Source organism: Pundamilia nyererei, unplaced genomic scaffold, assembly GCF_000239375.1.
Source record: "Pundamilia nyererei isolate P.nyererei 1_Seehausen unplaced genomic scaffold, PunNye1.0 scaffold00107, whole genome shotgun sequence".
NCBI classification, from domain to species: Eukaryota; Metazoa; Chordata; class Actinopteri; order Cichliformes; family Cichlidae; genus Pundamilia; species Pundamilia nyererei.
Window position 1 is genome coordinate 1,435,286 of NW_005187508.1, and position 18,774 is coordinate 1,454,059.

An 18,774-nucleotide genomic window follows, 5' to 3' on the forward strand; every position below is an offset into this window, starting at 1 on the left:
GGATTGGCCCTCGAACATTTTTCACCCTGAAAGAACTAAATTGTTTTGTATTCTGAGTCAGATGCATGGCTGATAAACAGCCTTACCCCGTCTGGTTATAGCTGAAAGGAGCCAAAACATTTTGACAGCACTGACTAATATCTTGTTTGCTTAATAGCTTTCCTTGCCAGCATCCATGTATCTCTAAAACTGAAGAAGAAGCAGAGGGAGAGAAATATTTATCCTTCAGAAATCGAGGTAACTGTGGGCTAAGCGCTATAAAGTAATTCATCTCAAATTCTGTAGAGACGGCGGTTCAGAAGGAGGAGAAAAATGTAGAGCATAGTTGAGATACAACACATCTGACACATCTCTGCGGTGATGTGTGAGATGAAACCGACGTGGTATACATTTCTGAATGTTGGAACGCACGATCGAAGGCTTTGTTCTGGAGTAAAAACATGTAACCTATGTGTGCATGTAAGGCTGTCTTTGGGGTGTTTAAAGTGGAATCACACAAAGTGTACAGCAGGTCGAACGCGAGTAACCACCTGGTTTTATTTCACCATAAAAACATTAAAGGAGCCAAGCTCGCTCTGCCAGGAAGTAACTAACTCCAGATAGCAGCACCTGCAAGGCTCATGTCTTACTGTGAATTTGCTCTTTTTGCAGTCAGTCGTACTCAACCATCTGGAAAACATCTGTATTTGCAGCACATTTTCAGAATTATTAAACCCAATCGCTACTCTTTTACTTTTATGGCGTAAGAGGGAGACATGAAAAAATATTTTAACTTATGGGTCATTCCACCTCATATCGCTCATCACATTTTTAGATCATTGTCTGCTCAACCACCTGTGTATTGCTTGAAAATCTAATGGTTTAAACTTGGATGACTATAATCTAGCTGTGAAGTTTCAGCCTCGTGTATCAAATACTTTTTTGGACATGTTTTGTTTTTCTTTTCTGAGGCAATGTTTCAACATGAATATCTCAAAAATGTCCAAGATAAAAGCCTAAAACTTTCTCTGATCTTTCTTTCTCCGTAAGATAGAATTAGGGTCTGTAATTTGGAAACAATGCTTAAAAATGTCTGGGTGGATTGAGCAAACACAACAAGTTGCACACTAGAGACGTCAGCTCATTATTTAATATGAAAGAACAAATTTCAGGAGCTTCCAGATGTAAGTCTTATTATAACGGAGAAAATTATCTTGTAAAGTATATGCATATTTGTTATTTTCAAGACCCACTGGATGAGTCTAATAATGATGTTTAATTTTGAAATATACAAAAATGCAACAAATACTGATTTTTTCTTGCACAATACAACATTGTGCAATAAATATTGCACAATGTTGTATCTTTAAATTTGAATGCAGACTGGAGCTGGTCGAGCATATGGCCCACAATAATTTGAGATAAATTGACTCTTATACCAACAGTTTTGCAGAGTGAGGCAGTTTTAATGCATATTTATAACCAAAGAATCAGAAGTTACACTCCGTTTCAGCAAAGATTGCTGTGTGCGAGTTATACAATCCACATCTACCTATCGTGTTTCAATAACCTTTAAAGTGAGTGAACAATGAGTTAGCTCATTGTTTAGCAACAAACAGATGCACATGATGGAGTAATTCCGGCTAAAGAGCTCAATGTCCCCTTTAGGATTTAGCAAAAGCCAAAATCAGAGTTTAAAGAGAGTCAAAATTCACTAAATGAATGATAGTGTTTAAAAGGTGATACATAACACAAGTGTTCACTATTTGCTTCCACAAAAAATGTCTCTAAAATCAGTTATTGCAGGTTTGAATTAATAAACTCCCCCAAAACAGACAGTTTTTGTTTTACTGGGGTAATTAAATGTTTTATTGTTATTTTGTTGCTGTATTTCACACTGTTTGGTTTTGGTGCAGCCAAACTAGCCGATTCCCTTCAAAAGGCTGTGGTTTCACTTTTAGTGTAGAGAGTGGTATCGCTCATCTAATTCAGTCCAACAACAAGACGCGAACAGAAATTAATTAACCGACATCACATTAGTAATGTTCACAACAAAAGATGGAAATAAAACACAAGGTAGTGTTGTTTCATATAATTTAACACAGAAAACAAAATAAGTATGATATTACTATATATAATCACTGACGCTGGTATTTTATCTTAACCTGCAATTAAACAGTCAACACAACAGACACTCTACTAGTGTTAGTCTATGTTTTTCCTGTTGTGCAAAGAAAGCTCAATGTACAATAATGTAGAGTTTGATCAGTACAATCAGTAATATTCTGGTTTTTGGTCTTGAGGCGTGGACGTCATTTTGGTTTCTTAAAGCAAAACATCAACGGCAAAACAGGCAAAGTAACATTCAGAGACACAACGTGGCACAAACACACAAACAAAGCGTATGCGAGCTACCACTACGTGTGTCAGTTAAGCTGGTATCTTCCTGATGATATTCTCTGTGTTCTGTTACTATTTGGCACTTAGTGTAGATTAAAGCACTTGTTCTGGTAACTCTATTCTCTATACTTTACTGTACAACAATAGACACACTGGCAGGCAGTTGCACAGGCAGTGTTAATGCTGAATCTGTGCTGCGGCCTCTGTGGCGAGTCGGCAGTGTTGGCTCTGGATGTGGGAGATCTGCAGGATGGGCAGCAGCAGCTGAAATGCATTCTGGATGTAGTTGGTGCTGTTGGAGCCCTGTGGATAGGAAATCATCAGTAGATGTAGCATAGTGCTGAACAATATATATGCATATATACATATATGTATATAATTGAGAGTTTCAAAGACTGATGGCTTGGGGACAGAAACTGTTCTCTTGCTATTCTGCTCCAACAGCTGTAAATCCTCTAGCTAGACACCTGTAGTGAGAATAATCCATGATGGGGATGGATGGAATATAACAATGCTACATGTGCACAGTTTGTGTGCACAGCTCTGGATGTTTCTGGTCATCCGGAAATTCCTCGAGGCATTAAACAGGTGCTTTGCTCACAAGAAAACAATGCCTCCTGGCATCGCTGTCACAGAGATATAACAATAAAAATGAGGAAAGATTTGTTTCTAGAGATGCAATTTGTAAAAAAAAATGCATTCTAAAAAATGTTGAACAAGTCTTTAAACGCTGTGTGGATCTCGTCTGAGTGCCTCTTAAAACTCAGTTCCCATTGCATTAGTGATGATGATCCTGATCATTTATCTGTCAGTCATCATGAGACTGCTACATCATTAATTTTATCCATTTTTATTTTTATTCACGATATTCAAAGTAAAAAAATCTTACCTCTAGCAGCACACTCTCTACCAGTGGGTTCAGCTCTTCTGCTTTCCTCTGGCCCTAAAAAAGAGAGGCAGTGACACTCGTGAGATCAATAAAAGATGATGGAGTAGCAGAAAAACACAAGTACAAAGACAAAGATCAAAAATTATTTTACTACTGTCAGCAGAGCCTATGAAAAAAACCCCAAACAAACAAAAGAAACAGTGACTTGATCCAACAAACAAATACTCACACATCAGCTGTCTGATATATCTCCTGCTACATCTAAAAAGCTCTGCTGTCACTGAGTCACGTTGTTGTAGTGGGTGAAATGTTTTATTACAATGAATACGACCACTGTATTTATTATGAGTCAGCTCTACAGAGACTGCTCTGTTGGCATAAATACTCATTAGAGCACCCCGTGTGTATTCATACAACTTAAAATAGGCCCCAACTGAACTAAAGTTAAACCCCAATGGATGCTTTTTGACAATAACAAACATTATTAGAATAGTAACAATCATCCCTAATGTTCACACACCCACATGCACACACACTCTCACCTACCCCAACATCGAGCAGCGTATCAGAGAACTTCTTGGCCAAACACTCCACCTCCTTACACATGGCACATGTCAACCTGCAATAAGAAGAGTGGATTTGAGCATGCATCACTCCTTGGAGTAGTGATACTATCTCTTCCTTGACCTCTCTCTACCTCACAGATACACACACACAGACATGCAGACACACATTATGTGCAAATGGATTATTTCTTCACATTTAGTTTTTGCTAGCTCTTTAATTGTAGACCTAATGCCATACACACCTAACTGTTCTTATTTTAGTGCCCCTCAATCCCCTTTTCTCTCTGTCCTCCTCTCTCCTTGGTACCAGGGGGATTCACCCAAATGATCCTGGTAAAACAGATCCTTATCAAAGCCTTCCCCAAGCTGCAGTATCTGCCCTAGCACAGGGCCGAAAAAAAGGAAAATCAGACCCTCTAACTGGACCGACTTTAGCTTTGATAACAGCACGTTTTTCATAAGCTTATGCACACGTGAACTGTGCAACATTTATTTTGATCATTTTTGACCAACATCTTGTGTTGATGATGAGCGTGTTGGATTGTTACGGCAAGTTATCTCCAGCACATCCCAGTGGGGTTAATGTCTGGAGTCTGTTGCGTCTAATCCACGTGAAAATGACGTCTCCTATTCCCTGAACTCCCTGAACCACTCTTTTACAATTTGAGCCTGATGAATCCAACCCAACCACATTGGAAGAAAACATTTACTAAAGGAAAAACCTGGTCATTCAGTATTTTCAGGTAGTAAGCTGACCTCAATTTCTGAACCAATCCCAGAACGTAACACTGCCCCCACAGGCTTGTACAGCAGAAACCTGACACGATGAATGCATCACTTCACCCGCCTCTCTTCTTGCCCTGATGCACCCATCACTCTGGAACAGAGTAAATCTGAACTCATTAGACCACATGACCCTTTTTTCATTTACTCCAATCTTTATGCTCCCGAATATACTGAAGCCCTTTTCCTGATTAGCCTCACTGATAAGTGGCTTTCTTAAGGCTACACAGCTGTTTAGTCCCAATCACTTGAGCTGTTCTCGCACTGTGTGTGTGGAAAGGCTCTTACATGTTGATTTTTTATCATTTCATTCCAATTTTAGCAGTTCCAACAATCTCCTTAGTTGTTTTCTTTGCTTGACACAGTCCAATAATTTCAGTGAAACGCAGTAACAGCTGACACGGTTGTCTAAGAAATGATAAGCTCTCATGTATTTGCCTAGTTAAATCCAGGTGGTGACTTGTCTTTTGGCCAGGCAGTGTATGCGACTGTTTCAGTCTTCTTTGCTTGTGAACCTAACCTCAACAATCACAAATGCCAAATCCCAAACATTTCCATTATTTCCCTTAGCAAAGACATAACAACAGCTTATATTGATCTCCTGGAGGCTTACCCTAACCCGTACCATAACCTTGAACCTGTCAAGGGGATACCCACAGAAGGAAGTTCCCACAATGTAAGTGTGTAATACAAGTACACATTCACACACATACCTGGTGAGGACGTGTGCCTGGTCTCTGGCTGGTTTCTCTTGCTCCTGGCCGTGGAGGATGAGCTCCGCCACCTTGTGGAGCTGCTCGATGCTGCGAGCCGTCACTTCTGCCAGACTGCTGACCGATGACAGGTAGATGGCCTGATTAGAGGAAGGCGAGTGTATACACACACACACACACACACACACACACACACACACACACACACACACACACACACACACACACACACACACACACACACAGAATAAGTGATTCAAATCAAATAAGGCAGTGACAGCAGGAAGAAAAGGTGACGGAATTTAAACTTGAAAGCAGAAGTCATAACAGTGCAGATGAGACGTCACCTCTACAGATATGGGGTCGCTCTCCTTTGCCTCTTCTCCTCCCTTCATCTCCTCCTCCTCGCCCTTCTTCTCCCCCAGCTCTTCTCCGTCTTTCTTCTTCTCTTCCTTTTTGTTCTCCTCTCCTCCTGGCTGGTCCTGCGTTTCCCTGCCAACTGTCTCTGTAGTGACAGGTTGTTCCACCTTGCTCACCCAATCATGGGCCCTCATTCGAGCCTGGAGATGCATAATTACCACTCATCAGGTCTGCATGAAGACACATTCCCACCCTGATCCTGATGTATGCTAATTAGATGCATATACATGGATATATGCTAATATTGGTTTTTATATATGTGAATGTGATTACGCAGGATGGCTTTAGGGGCTGATAACTTTTAAATTAGCTTTGCAGCAGGATGCAGAGTTACTATGTTGAGTGTAGATACAAAGATGTGTATTTTTGTAGCTTTGTGGACCGTTTTCTCAGAGCAAATAGGAAGAATGATTGGTGGTTGTTAGAATATTCCTGGTACTAAACTACACTATGGAATTTGAAATGCATGATTTCAACACAATTTCATAAAAAAACGAGGTATAAACTAATACTCATAACACAGCTTTATAGAAGAAAAATCAAAGATTTTCTTTCCAAATCAGAATCATATCACTATGTGAAGGAAACTATCTGTGCATTACACCTACAGGAGTGTTTATGACACCCCAGAAAAAAGACAACAACCCTTCTCCATCAAACTTTAGAGCAGGCACGATTCGGTCAGGCAGGTGGTGTTCATGTGGCACTCGCCAAAGCCAGATTGATGATGTATTGCTTGCGTGCTGCTTCTCAGCCACAGAAGCAGTTTTTGTGCGGATGTCGAAACCCTGCAGTTACTCAGTCAGCAGAGCACTATGTGCCTCAGCACTCGGCAATCCTGTGCTGTAACGTTACGTGACTTGCGGTGATTCCTAAATGCTTCTGCTTTGCAGTAATACCACTTACAGTTGACTTGTTGCAACAGCTGAATCAGAGTTGCAACACTGGCATTTCTCTATCACAGTGCCACCTTCAAATTCACAAATGTTTGTAAAGGCAGGCTGCCTTTATGTACCTGTGGCCACGAGACTGAAAACACCTGGATTCATAAATGATGTGGCTCAATACCTTTGTCCATATAATGCAGAATGATATGACATTCAGAGCACAGACAGTATACTGGCTACTTCCTAGACTTCTGTACAATCAGACCTCTTTTTGAAACCAGAGGAGTCGCCTCCTTCTGGACATTAGAGGAAATACAGGTTTTAGGCAATTCAACACCAGCTTCGCTTTTCAGCCACACAACTAAGGTCTGTATTTTATACACAGTCTGTGATTTAAAGGCTCGTCACAGACAATGTACCAGAAGGCAAAAAGGCGCTTCACCCACTGATGCTGCTGATGTAAAGTAGTAAGTGTCAGTAACTTAACAACCGGTGTTGCCAATAAAAAAATATAAAAGATTGTATTTATTATTAAACTGTACAATTTACAGAAAAGACAGTTAATTTAAAATTGATAGCAAAATGCAGGATGGATGGATGGATGGATGGATGGATGGATGGATGGATGGATGGATGGATGGATAGATGAAAACTACTGGCATCTGTGTGAGTGACTCACCTTGTTGAGTTTGTCCGGCGTGGCGGCAACATGAAGTTCAAAGAGCAGCTCGGTGAGAACACTCACAAACTCCTCGCCATCAGCAGCTGATAAAAATGCACAAAAGGCATGCACCACCTCGTGTCAGTTTACTTAAATACACAAAGCACGTGTTAAAGTGTGATGCTACACGCATTCACACCACATGTCAGGAATCAGTCGATTTACTCCATGCAGAGATCACGAAGCGTATATTGTTGTTGTCATGCCAACGTAATTCAAACTCCTGTGTATAAATTACAGCTGGAATTGTAAAACATGCAGATTCGGCGCCTGGATCTTATGGATTGTTTCTGTTGGCTTTTCTTGAGTCTGCAAATGTGTCGGTGGCCCCTGAACACCAAACGCCGGATCAGGCATCCTGTTCAACCCTCCGAGCAAAAGCGCGCCTGCCTGCTTTGAGCTGTGCACCTCCATGACATCCCCTGAAGGTGCCCCTCACAAACCCTTTAAAATGTAACGTGGTGAGATGTGACGAGACCAAAACTTGGCATCACACTGACACAGTTTCACTCCAGTAGAACATTTTCTACTTCTTTAGCAGATTAGGAACAGTCACCGTCATCGCTGATTCCCGTAAGGATCTAAGGTTTTCAGGGCTTTTAGGAAGAGGAAATATAATTTGGGTAAGTTCTAGGACGCAGAGCATATAAGATCATTTGACATGAAGCAGATGTTTAAACAGCAACCAAATACCACAGGATTAGTCTTTGTGTCTGAAATTGATGGAGCACGCTTTTAAAAAGCACTCTTTGAATCTGCACAAACTAACTTTCTGCACAACTGCACAAACTTCAAAAAGATTAAAACTAAAATAAGTGAGCTAAAGCTCCCTGAGGAACAACAGCAGGCTGCCCACAGCCAGCATCAGAGATAAGCGCAGTCATGAGTGTGTTCAACACCAAACCCTGGTTTTAACAGTTTGGGTTATCATTTCCCATCCAGGTGCCTCTGATCCCACATTATCAGGAGTCCCAAAGTCTGTCAAAGGCCACCTGATCCTGGGTCAGCGCTAAGGGACCACCTCCACCTACAGCAGGTCTAGCAGTCGATCTGGGTCACTCACATAAGGGGGTAGAACAGTGTAATTGGGAACTAAGATCACCGTTATCCTTCGTCTGTCCTCCTCCTTCTGTCTCCACATCCTCCTCTTCCTCTTGCTTGATGAAAATCTCCTTGATGTAAATCAGCTCCTTCTTCACCTCCTCCTGCTCCTCTTCGGTCAGGGAGGAGAGGAAGGCTTGAACCTAAAATCACAGCTGCAGGTAAACTGCTTGAAACAGGCAGTGTTTCTGAAGCGCTTTCTGTATTCCCGACACTCGCGCCTTACCTTTGCTTCACTCTCATTGGACAGAATCTCCAGGGCCTCCAGGTGTGACAAGCCCTGGTAGTCATCAAAAAGAATACCGTAGTGAGCTGTGGGAGCACTGATAGGCTGGTTACTCAGACGGGCCCGCTCCTTCTCCTTGGCTTCCTTCAACATCTGAAAAAAGAAAATCAGAAAAAACAGAGCTACCAATTTAAAGCAATTACACCTACACACACACACACACACACACACACACACACACACACACACACACACACACACACACACACACACACACACGACACACCAGTTTCAGATTCATTTCTTATCTGACAAGATGAGATGAGATGGTCAGTTGCATGCCTGACTAAGTGACGCGGTCTTTTGCATCAGAGTTTTGGTCTTTTTAAAACCCGGGTCACTCTCTGCAAGAACAGTCATGGTCTTCTTTCCAATGAACTCCAAGGCATCCAAGCCTCCACTGATCACTGACTTACCCTGAGAGACACAGAGAGACAGATGCAGAGCGAGGAAGGGTGGGAGGGGAAAGGCAGTTCAGCAAACTACAGTAGCCTGTTAAAGAAAACAATAAAAAAACAAAAACAAAATAGGATTGACCAACAAAATTGTAAATTTAGATAGCACACTTTTATAAAATGTTGTAATTTAAATAATATCATACTGAAAGTTTGCATACTGAAAACAAAATAAATTCAGTTAAAAAAATATGAGCTTGCTCTTGGTTTATTGAGGTCCATGAGCGCCAAAATGAATGAAATAAATACATTGTTAACTAATTAAATGTGTCATTAATCAATTAACCCTTTAAATCTCAGTCAGTTCAGTCAGGAACAAAGAGGGAAAAAATAAAGTGAATGTTTTTGCAAAATATTTAAGTAGGATTGTAATTTTAAAACTGCAGCCTTCTGCCAAAAATCAAGAGATCATTGCTTACAATCCATAACAGCTCACAACTGCTTCCAGTCTGATTTTCAAAGCACAGATGATGTCTTTAACTTTAACTGCGCTCCTTCACACAGCAGGAAATCGAGAGGCAGAGCATGTGTTAATGAGAAATATTTCAGCTTACTAAAACTGTGAATTAGGAGGTACTTAATACGTAACGCAAATACATAAATCGTTGACAGCACTGAAGGGGCTCGACTTTTCTATCGACCATGGCTTGCCATCGAACACAGATTGAGGAATGCCGCAGGGAAGGAGAGGAGAGGAGTTGGCAGCGACGTCCAGAGGAGGATCAGTAAATCAAGGACTGTCTTCTGCAGCGTGGACGCTGTCTGAAGTCATCACAGTCAAGCACTCTCACCAATCTGAGGCTATAATAGAGCTGTGCTGTGTCTGCTGTAACTCTATAGGCTAAATTAGTTAAAGGGTTAACTAATTAAATAGGTTAAGCTCTGTAGAGTTCATTCTTTTTAAAATCTCACTTATATTTTGAGACATCTTATTAAACAGTTTATTTTGGATTAACCTGATTTTGTAGATTAAATAAGCCCCACTTTCAGAGTACTTACTTCTATTTGCATCTACTTGTCTGCTAATACTGTAGCATTCAGGGTTAATAGGGAAGCTTTTCAATTATGTTTGCAGTTCAGCAGCAGTTTTATATGCTTATACGTTAGGAGCAAAACTGTGACACCACTAGTGCATTATACTGATCACTGACTTATCCTGAGAGAGACAGAGAGAACCTGAAATCTAAATATTTAAAAATTTTGCCAGGAGGAAGGAGAATGACTGAGGGCGACCATAAAAAACTCTCACTAAGTCTAAAAGTCTCAGGAGACTGCTGTGGATCTGATTAAACTGAACGACCTCCAAACATTCGGTAAAGCACATCATCAGAAACAAGCACAACTCCATCACACAGACAGCTCTGCTGTGGACACCAAAGTGCAAAAGAGAGCGCCCTAAGACCACACGGCAGCAGACTGTCGAGGCGGCATTATGGGCACTAAGAAAACGAGACGACTCTTCATATCTGAGTACATGACTGCCTGGTGAAATGCATGATTTAATCGCCACTAACACTCTTTCATGACATGGTTTGGAAGCTTCATCAGACCTTTTGTGTGTCTCTCTGTGCGTGTATGTGTGTTCACTCACAGTGTTTTGTACGGCATGTGTGATTGTAGAGAAAACGCCCCTGCTAGAAGCTGTGGCTGCAGTAGGAGAAGACGACTCCCCGGAGTTGGACAGGTCAATCTCTCTGCTTTCGATTCCTCCTTCTGTCTTCTCCTCCGCTCCCTCCTCCTCTTCCTGTGCCTCCTCTCCAACTGAGGTTCTGTGGAGACGAAGTGCCTCTCCTGCCTTCACCTTTACTGAGGTCAGGCTTTGACCTGCACACAGAAAGCAGCAAATTAAAGACTCACATACATGAGGAGAAGTAGACATTGATGGTCTATTTCTCCTGCTTGCCAGCGACATTTCTCATTACATATATAAAAACACATGGTCCTATAATAATCCTGGCTGAAATCTATGAGCCAATTTTGAAACCGCAAGAATGATGGCAGAAGTAAGACAAGCGATAAAATGTTTCTTCACTTGCTTATGGAAGGACTCTGTGCTTATCTGTTACTATCACCTTGCTATCAGGTCCCTGCTACTGCAGAAATACCGTACCAGCGATTTCTGAATCGCTACACATGAGCAAATACACATATAGATATTGTTAAAGTGTTTATGTGATGACAGTGTGTATTTTCAAATTGTGCATCTTGGAAAACATTGCTGCACCACAACAAATCGTGTACAGATTTGGGTGCAACAATGTTTGGGTCCTTTCATAGTTATGGTGTATTTGACATTCCTGTGTTGGTGTTTGTGCATCGTCATTTGTGCAACTGACCAGTCATGTTGCTGTGATGTCACAGCTGTGCAATGGAGGGGAAAAAGAAAACAAATAGCTCTGTTTTTATAAAACACCCTCCTGGAATAAATAGTAAGCACTGCGAGTGCTTTCTTTATTAATTTATACAATATAATAAATTTACTATGGAGTTAGGTTTTTGTTAGCCAAATTTAACTCATGTTAGTTCGCTAGTAATAGCTTTCAATAGCATTAGCTACCTTCTCAGTTAATGCTAACTGTATGCTCACACAACATCACTGGTCAGTTTCAATGTTGACCCTGAACCAAAATTATTATGGTGACGCAAGAACAACATCAACATGGGGATATCAGATTGTGCCACAGTTATGCACAACTGGCCAATCACAGGGTGAAATGTAATTCAGTTCAATTCTATTCTATTCATACAGCACCAAATCACAAGGCCACAATCAGCTTAATATTGTAAGATAAAGACCCAACAATAATACGGAGAAACAATCAGATGACCCTATGGGCAAGCACTTTGGCGACAGTGGAAAGGAAAAGCTCCCCTTTAACAGGACGAAACCTCTGGCAGAACCAGCTCAGGGAGGGACTGGTGGTGAGTGAAATGGGTGTAAATGTGAAGAAAAGAATTGGATGAGAAAAACCTGGGACATACCCACTGTGGAGGTGGCAGTGGTCAGAAGAGATTTTCCCCATGAACTCCAAGCTCCCCAACCTTTTTCTTTGTCCAGGAGGGACTTCTGTGCGCAAATATCCATCATAGGAAAGGAATAAAACTGTTAACTGTTTGGTCTATAATATGTGTGAAAGTACAAAACAAATGACAATCACAAATCTCTAAATAGATATCATAATTGCTCGTTTATTATTAAATATTTCAAAATGTCAATATGAAGCTGTATTATACATAGAAAGGCTGGATCTTAGCTTTAAGGAAATTCATGTATCATGAAAACAGAAACTAGCAGTTTTCATCAATCAAAATAACTAACGAGAAGTTAATAGGCTTTGGCTTTGTCAAGCTAAAAGACAGTGTAACACCTACAGTGTCACTTATTTAAAGATTTCAGTGATTGTATGTACATATTTGAGCCTGTATATACAATTTCCTGAATAAAAATCCTAAATATATTCAAAATTCTTGTTTCTTTGAAGTTCTTTTATAACTGTGTGCAAGTGTATCTATGAGACATTTTCCTCTCAGTGCTTTGTGTCAAGGAAACATAAATCAAACTTCAGCTTGTGAAACAAACCTCCACATCTTCCTCTGCAGCCTCTGTGTCTGGCTCCAGGCTCACTGGTTGGTCACATTCAGTCATCTGACTCTCTGCAGGAGACTCTGGTTGGTCAGCCTGACCCTCTAATGTCTCAGAGGTGGTGGTGTTCTCTGTGGTCGACTGCTCTTTGGACTGATCAAAACTCTCAGGGGAGAAAAGAGGCTGCAGTGGATCTGCTGGGGGTGTACCGGCTGCTGGTACATCCTGACCGAGGCTGGGAACAGGGTCGGGGGGCTGAACAGGTGGAGGGGTGGGGTCTGTGGAGGGGTCAGCATCAGAGGAGGCAGCCTGAGACATGATGATCTGCAAAAAGTTGGATTTTTAGTGGAAAACTGCTCATCTGTGTCTTTCGTATAAATGCACTTTCCCTAAAACAAAAACACTGTTTATACAAATCTAAGCATAAAGTGGAAACACTCAGTTCTTACATGTTTTATCATGTGTGAAACTCTTGAGGCCTGGCACATTCACACAGCGTTTAATTATTAGTGTGAATTAGACTTTTCATTGGGATTAACTTTAGTGACACTAAACAATGTTCCTCAAATTATGAAGTACTAAGAGTACCAACTGTGTAAACTGCTCCGTGCCAAAGAGGATTGAGGAAAAAGTCAATCAAGCTGTGTCTGTATCCCACACATACATCACAAGAGGTCTGATTGGGCTAAAAACATCTGGCTTTAAGGACTGGGAGCTTTTTTCTGCAGCTCACTGTACTTGCAATTGAACATGTTGTAAGGGACTTTTGTTGATAATATATAATGTATTAAATAACAATTAAAAAACTGGGGTATATAGAGACTCCTGGACCATTTAAAGCAGGGGTGTCAAACATAAAGCCCGGGGTCCACAATTGGCCCGGTGAAGTCTCGAATCCGGTCCCCTGGACAGCTTTAGAAAGGGACGCATAGATTTTGAACTTTTGACTGTATTTTCATAAGTTTCACAGATTTTCCTATTGATAAAGACCAACCACCTTCATTGCTGCAATTTTACACAGGTATTATTAATTTCTCTGGTCCCAGCCACTTAAGATCAAAATGGGCTTTATGTGGCCCATGTAAAAGGAGTTTAACATTCCTGGTTTAAAGTGATGTAGAATAAGTATTTTTTTAAAAATATATAAATAAAAATGAAAATCATAAAAAATGACAACTTGGATTTCTACCCCATCCATCCCTCTCAGTCACATGCAGCAGTCCCTGAAGACACACCCAGATCCCCTTCTTACCGGTCACCTGCTCCTTACCCAGCTCAGCCCAGGCCAGGTGAGAGATGTAATCTCAGGAATGCCTGTCTTGGGTCTGCACTGGTGCCTCAGATTTGGCTTGGGAATTAGTGATTGACACCATTATTTAACACACACCATTTTCAGTGCATGGGAGATCCACGTTTAGCCACTGTGGCATCAACAACCAAAGGGACTCCACTTGAGTGGGTATCTCTTTTATCTCACCCTGGTTTTTACTTAAGGTGCAGTACCATTTATTCTTATTTTTGTTTTCTTTTTAGCCCTTTATTATTTATTTAACTTATTTATTTCCATATCTTAAAGTTGCAGTTTGTCTTTGTATTTTCTCTTTGAAGCATTCTAGGGTGCAGGTGTGCATTAAATAATCTGTAAATAAAGAGTCGAGTTTCTATCTTATTCTAAACTGTTGCAGCAACGAACAATTATCCCGATTCTCTAATAAACACGATGGATACTATTTATTTTATTTGGCCTGGAATTAGAGACATTTTCTCGCTATGCTCTCCTTTTTTTCCTCTTCTCGTTCCCTTCAACCTCCCACCATATGGTAGCAGATAGCTGTCCCTCAATGAAGCTAGATTTGTTGGTCGCTTCCTATTAAAAAAAGAGTTTTTCCTTCCCGCCAAGTGTCGTAAATAAGTGAGTGAGGTTTTAAATGTGATTTTTTTTTCATTAAAGCTGCAGTAGAAAGTGCCGTGAGGGGAATTGTTGCTGTGAACAACTAAATAAAACTGGACTCAACTGAAAGAATTTTGACAACACAGAATTTTATATGTGCTATAATTAAAGCGACAGTACTGCTGGTCATTTCATGTCCGATGTTGCCATCTTGTGTTCAGTTGCTGTACTCAGATGCATATGACTATCACTCAGTGATTTTATTACTGTTAAAAGGAGTTTTCTGCCAGAAAAAGGTCCTTGTGCAGAACGTTTTTTGTTTTTTGTTTGTTTTTTTAAATCAGAAGAGCTGGTGTGGTTAAAAATAATAATTAATATATATATATAAAACTTCACAAAATAGAAAAGTATGTTTTCACCCACACAAAAAAATGCTTTAAACAGATACTGGAAACCACGGTCTCATAATTCTCATTTTGCATTTTGAGCAGTAACAATAATCTTGCACTTTTGACATAAATTATATAAACATCTTTTCCTCTGACTCATATAGAGCGTGACAGCGTGACAAATAATAATTCCCTAATGCTAACACCTAAGTAAGGATGTATTAAAGACTGCCCTGCCTTTTTAGTGCGATTTATAGCATTAATGCAACGTGACAGCATAGGCAACGCTGTATAAGAGACAGGCAACAAAGAGCACTGTTATGCTCTACTTTCACGCTAACATGAATGGATGTTTCTCACTTCCTAAACACATACAAACACACAAAAACAAAGCGATGCAGCAAATTTATGAAAGACTAATCTCAAGTTGAACTGCAGTTCTTCGCTTGTATAGTCAAAGGAAAATTATAAAGCTGGGAGACAGTTTTGTTTTTATGAAAGTGACAGTGCAGCTCACCCGTTTGGTGCCAGCCAGCGGCTCTTCCGCCCCGCCACGTCGGCAGGACGGTGGTCTGTGACTGCGCCAAAGAGTAACAGCTGACAAGAGAGTTCTCTGCCTCGAGAGCGACTCTGATGAGCTAAGCTAACACAACTTCACAGACGGGCAAAAAACTACAGCGCACACAAAAACAAACTGTACGTGTGTGTGTGTTTTTCCTCCAATAATTAGAAAACGGCACCACAGTTTCAATATAGCATTCTGTTTCAGAATGCGACCGCTGAATAAATTAGGCCAGTCATAAAATAAACGACGCCAGTCAAAATAGCAGCGAAGTTGCATCTATGTAGGAGTGAATCATTTCAGTTCTTCTGGCTCTTTAGAGGAGCAACACCTCTATTCTGAAGCTCGGTGAAACGAGAGTCCGTACAACAGCTGCTGTTACACGCAAAACCCCACAAAAACAAATAAAACAAAACAGACTAAAATGAGTACAACTAGTGATGACGAGTACGATTCATATACATATTAATCTGCTTGCTCGCTCAGCGGCTCGTTGGTCTAGGGGTATGATTCTCGCTTAGGGTGCGAGAGGTCCCGGGTTCAAATCCCGGACGAGCCCTCGCTTTTTCTTACGTTTATATCATCTCTAATATGCACAACACAGAAAATCCAAAGTAAAGGGCTATTGCACGTGAGTATGCAGCTGTATTTTTTTAGTCCCTCAATGTTGCATTCTTATAGTAGTAACAGTATTGCTGCAAGGCAGTGTAACATTTTAACATTTCTAACTTTGAAATAAACTATAGGTCACAGGTTTGGTATTTAGTAAACAAAGAACAAATATGTTTTATTTGAATTCAACTACTCCACCTCTCTCACTAAGAAAATCTAGTGACATTAGAAGTCATGTTACAGTCTTTTAACACTCTTGTGTTCTCCTTATCCCAAAAATAATCATCACTAAGCTGATGATAACCATTATTTCACTGCTGTTCTGTCTGGTTATCATCAGTAGGGATCAAGCATTCATAAACTGGCACACCTCTTTTGATCCACACCTGACAACTGTAACAACTGTAAGTGCTGTCACTTCATTTTCTTTGTGGGAGTTCCCTGAACAGAGAGATTAAATTGCACTTGACTGTAAAAACGTCCTTTCATGCTTTCTTCAGGTGCAAGGGGTGAGTGCTAGACTAAACATGCTGTGCAGTCACACATAAAGAATCCAAAAAGCTTAGAGTGAAGTCTCTGAAAATGGATGTTTTTATTTAAAAAAATTAAATCTGCTCAAATCTCTAATGCTCCATAACTACTTCATGATGCAAATGAGTAAAGATTTTACACCATAAGCTTTTTGTGTGGTTTGCGGCATTTTTGTAGGAACTACCTTCTGCAAACCACACATCACAGCAGATCTCAATACTATCTTGTAATTTCTTCCTTTTGCTCTTACGCTACCCTCATACACATATCACCCTCGACCCTCATTTCCACCCACTTTGTCTTGTCTTTACCTCTCTTTGTGTACTGTCCAAGTATTTAAGCTCATCCACTTTCACCTTTCCATCTGTCTCCCTCTCATTCACACACATGCATTTTGCCTTACTTCTACTGACTTTTATGCCTTCACCATCATAGTCCGCATCTATCAACCTGTCCGTCACCACTGCAAACAAGAAGCTCAGAACTGATCCCTGATGTAATCCCACCTTCAGCTTGAACCCATCTGTCAATGCACCTCACCACTGTCTCGCTAGCCTCATACATGTTCTCAGCCATGCTCATACTTCTCTGCTACTGCGGACTTCCTCATGTAGCACTACAATTCCTCTCTCAGTACTACTATCATATGCTTTCTCTAGATCGACAAACACACAGTCCAGCTCCTTCTGATCTTTCTGTGCTTCTCTATCATCACTCTCAAAGCAAAGCTAACATCCGTTGCGCTCTTTCGCACTATTAAGCTGCACTGCTGCTCACTGATCATCACCCCAGATCATACATGTCTTTACTACACCACCTTATTCTTGAAAAATCAGTTCACTTCTCCATTCCCCAGGCATTCTCTCATACTCCAAGAATATTTTAAACAATCTAGTTGAAGTCCCTCTCTCCTAGACATCTGCACCATTTATTCCTGCCTGTGGCTATCTCACTGTACAATCCCTCCATGTAAAACAAATGTACACACTGGGCAACAGCACCTTAATATCAACCATATTTATATATTTATGTAATTTGTGTTATATGGTGGAATTTTTATAATTAGAGTCATTTGTAGCTATTAGTTATATTTTATAACTTTGTAATATAATGTATAATTTTTAAGATTAAATATTTAGTTATTGTTCTTACCGTCTTGGAGAAACTGTGACTGATTCTCTGAGGAAATTATGTAAAGTTTTCCGACTAATACCGCCACAGGTATGTCTTCTGGACCTCCTGCCTTTCCACTCTTCATCGCTGCCCACACTTCCCGATTTGTTATAATTTCTCCATTTATTCTCCTCCCTCAGATGTTCTTCATTCAGCAGCTCCTCAAAGTACTGGTTTCCCAGCACACTCTTCACTTACCCTTAATCAGTCTACATCCTTTCCAGCTCAAAATCTCTGCCTAGCCAATTAATAAAAGTCCTTTTCTCCTTCTGTAGTATCCACAGACATGCACACACACACTTTTCTCTTCTAAAATAAGCTAATTCACTAGCAAACAGGTGAACAAAAAACAGAATCACAAACAACAATACATGCTTCAAATATTGCAATAACTTTATTAAGTGGTATGAATATTTTGTTTAAAAATGCTAAATTGCAGAAAGACCATACGTTCACAGTTTGATGAGTTCCCTTTGAATTGCCAACGGTAAAATTTAATTAGAAAAAAAAGACAGGGTTTATCAAACACTAGAAATATGTAATAGAGTATCAAAATCATGCTTAATAAAAACCATTAATTGCCCGTTCAGTCTAATAATGAATTATAAAATATAGATATTAATATGACAATTGTATTTGCAAAGATACAAAAAGGAAAAAAAAAACCAAACAAAAAAAAAAAGAAAAAGAAAAGCACAAACTGCAAAAGGCATCGAGGAGCAAATGCAGATCAGTTGAGCTGCTACATTCGGGGTGTGTGAACGTGTACATGCGAATAAATGGCGGGGTTACACCTTCTTGTATACATGACTAGAAAATGACAAAAAAAAAAA

General features: G+C 40.3%; 1 protein-coding gene and 1 non-coding gene across 2 annotated transcripts; one reads left to right on the forward strand and one right to left on the reverse strand.

Moving 5' to 3' along the window:
* Positions 1 to 1,381: 1,381 nt before the first annotated feature.
* Positions 1,382 to 15,628, reverse strand: fam114a1 (family with sequence similarity 114 member A1). The gene is made up of 13 exons (XM_013912911.1): positions 15,581 to 15,628; positions 12,781 to 13,107; positions 12,183 to 12,267; positions 10,792 to 11,024; positions 9,028 to 9,162; positions 8,686 to 8,838; positions 8,461 to 8,602; positions 7,317 to 7,402; positions 5,678 to 5,890; positions 5,331 to 5,470; positions 3,815 to 3,887; positions 3,269 to 3,322; positions 1,382 to 2,682 (listed from the first exon to the last, which is right to left on the reverse strand). The coding sequence occupies exons 2-13, from the start codon at positions 13,099 to 13,101 to the stop codon at positions 2,557 to 2,559; spliced, it is 1,761 nt and encodes a 586-aa protein (XP_013768365.1). The 5' UTR covers positions 13,102 to 13,107; positions 15,581 to 15,628; the 3' UTR covers positions 1,382 to 2,556.
* Positions 15,629 to 16,112: 484 nt separating this feature from the next.
* On the forward strand, positions 16,113 to 16,184 carry trnap-agg (transfer RNA proline (anticodon AGG)). The gene has a single exon. It is a non-coding gene; the product is annotated as a tRNA-Pro (tRNA).
* Positions 16,185 to 18,774: the final 2,590 nt, after the last annotated feature.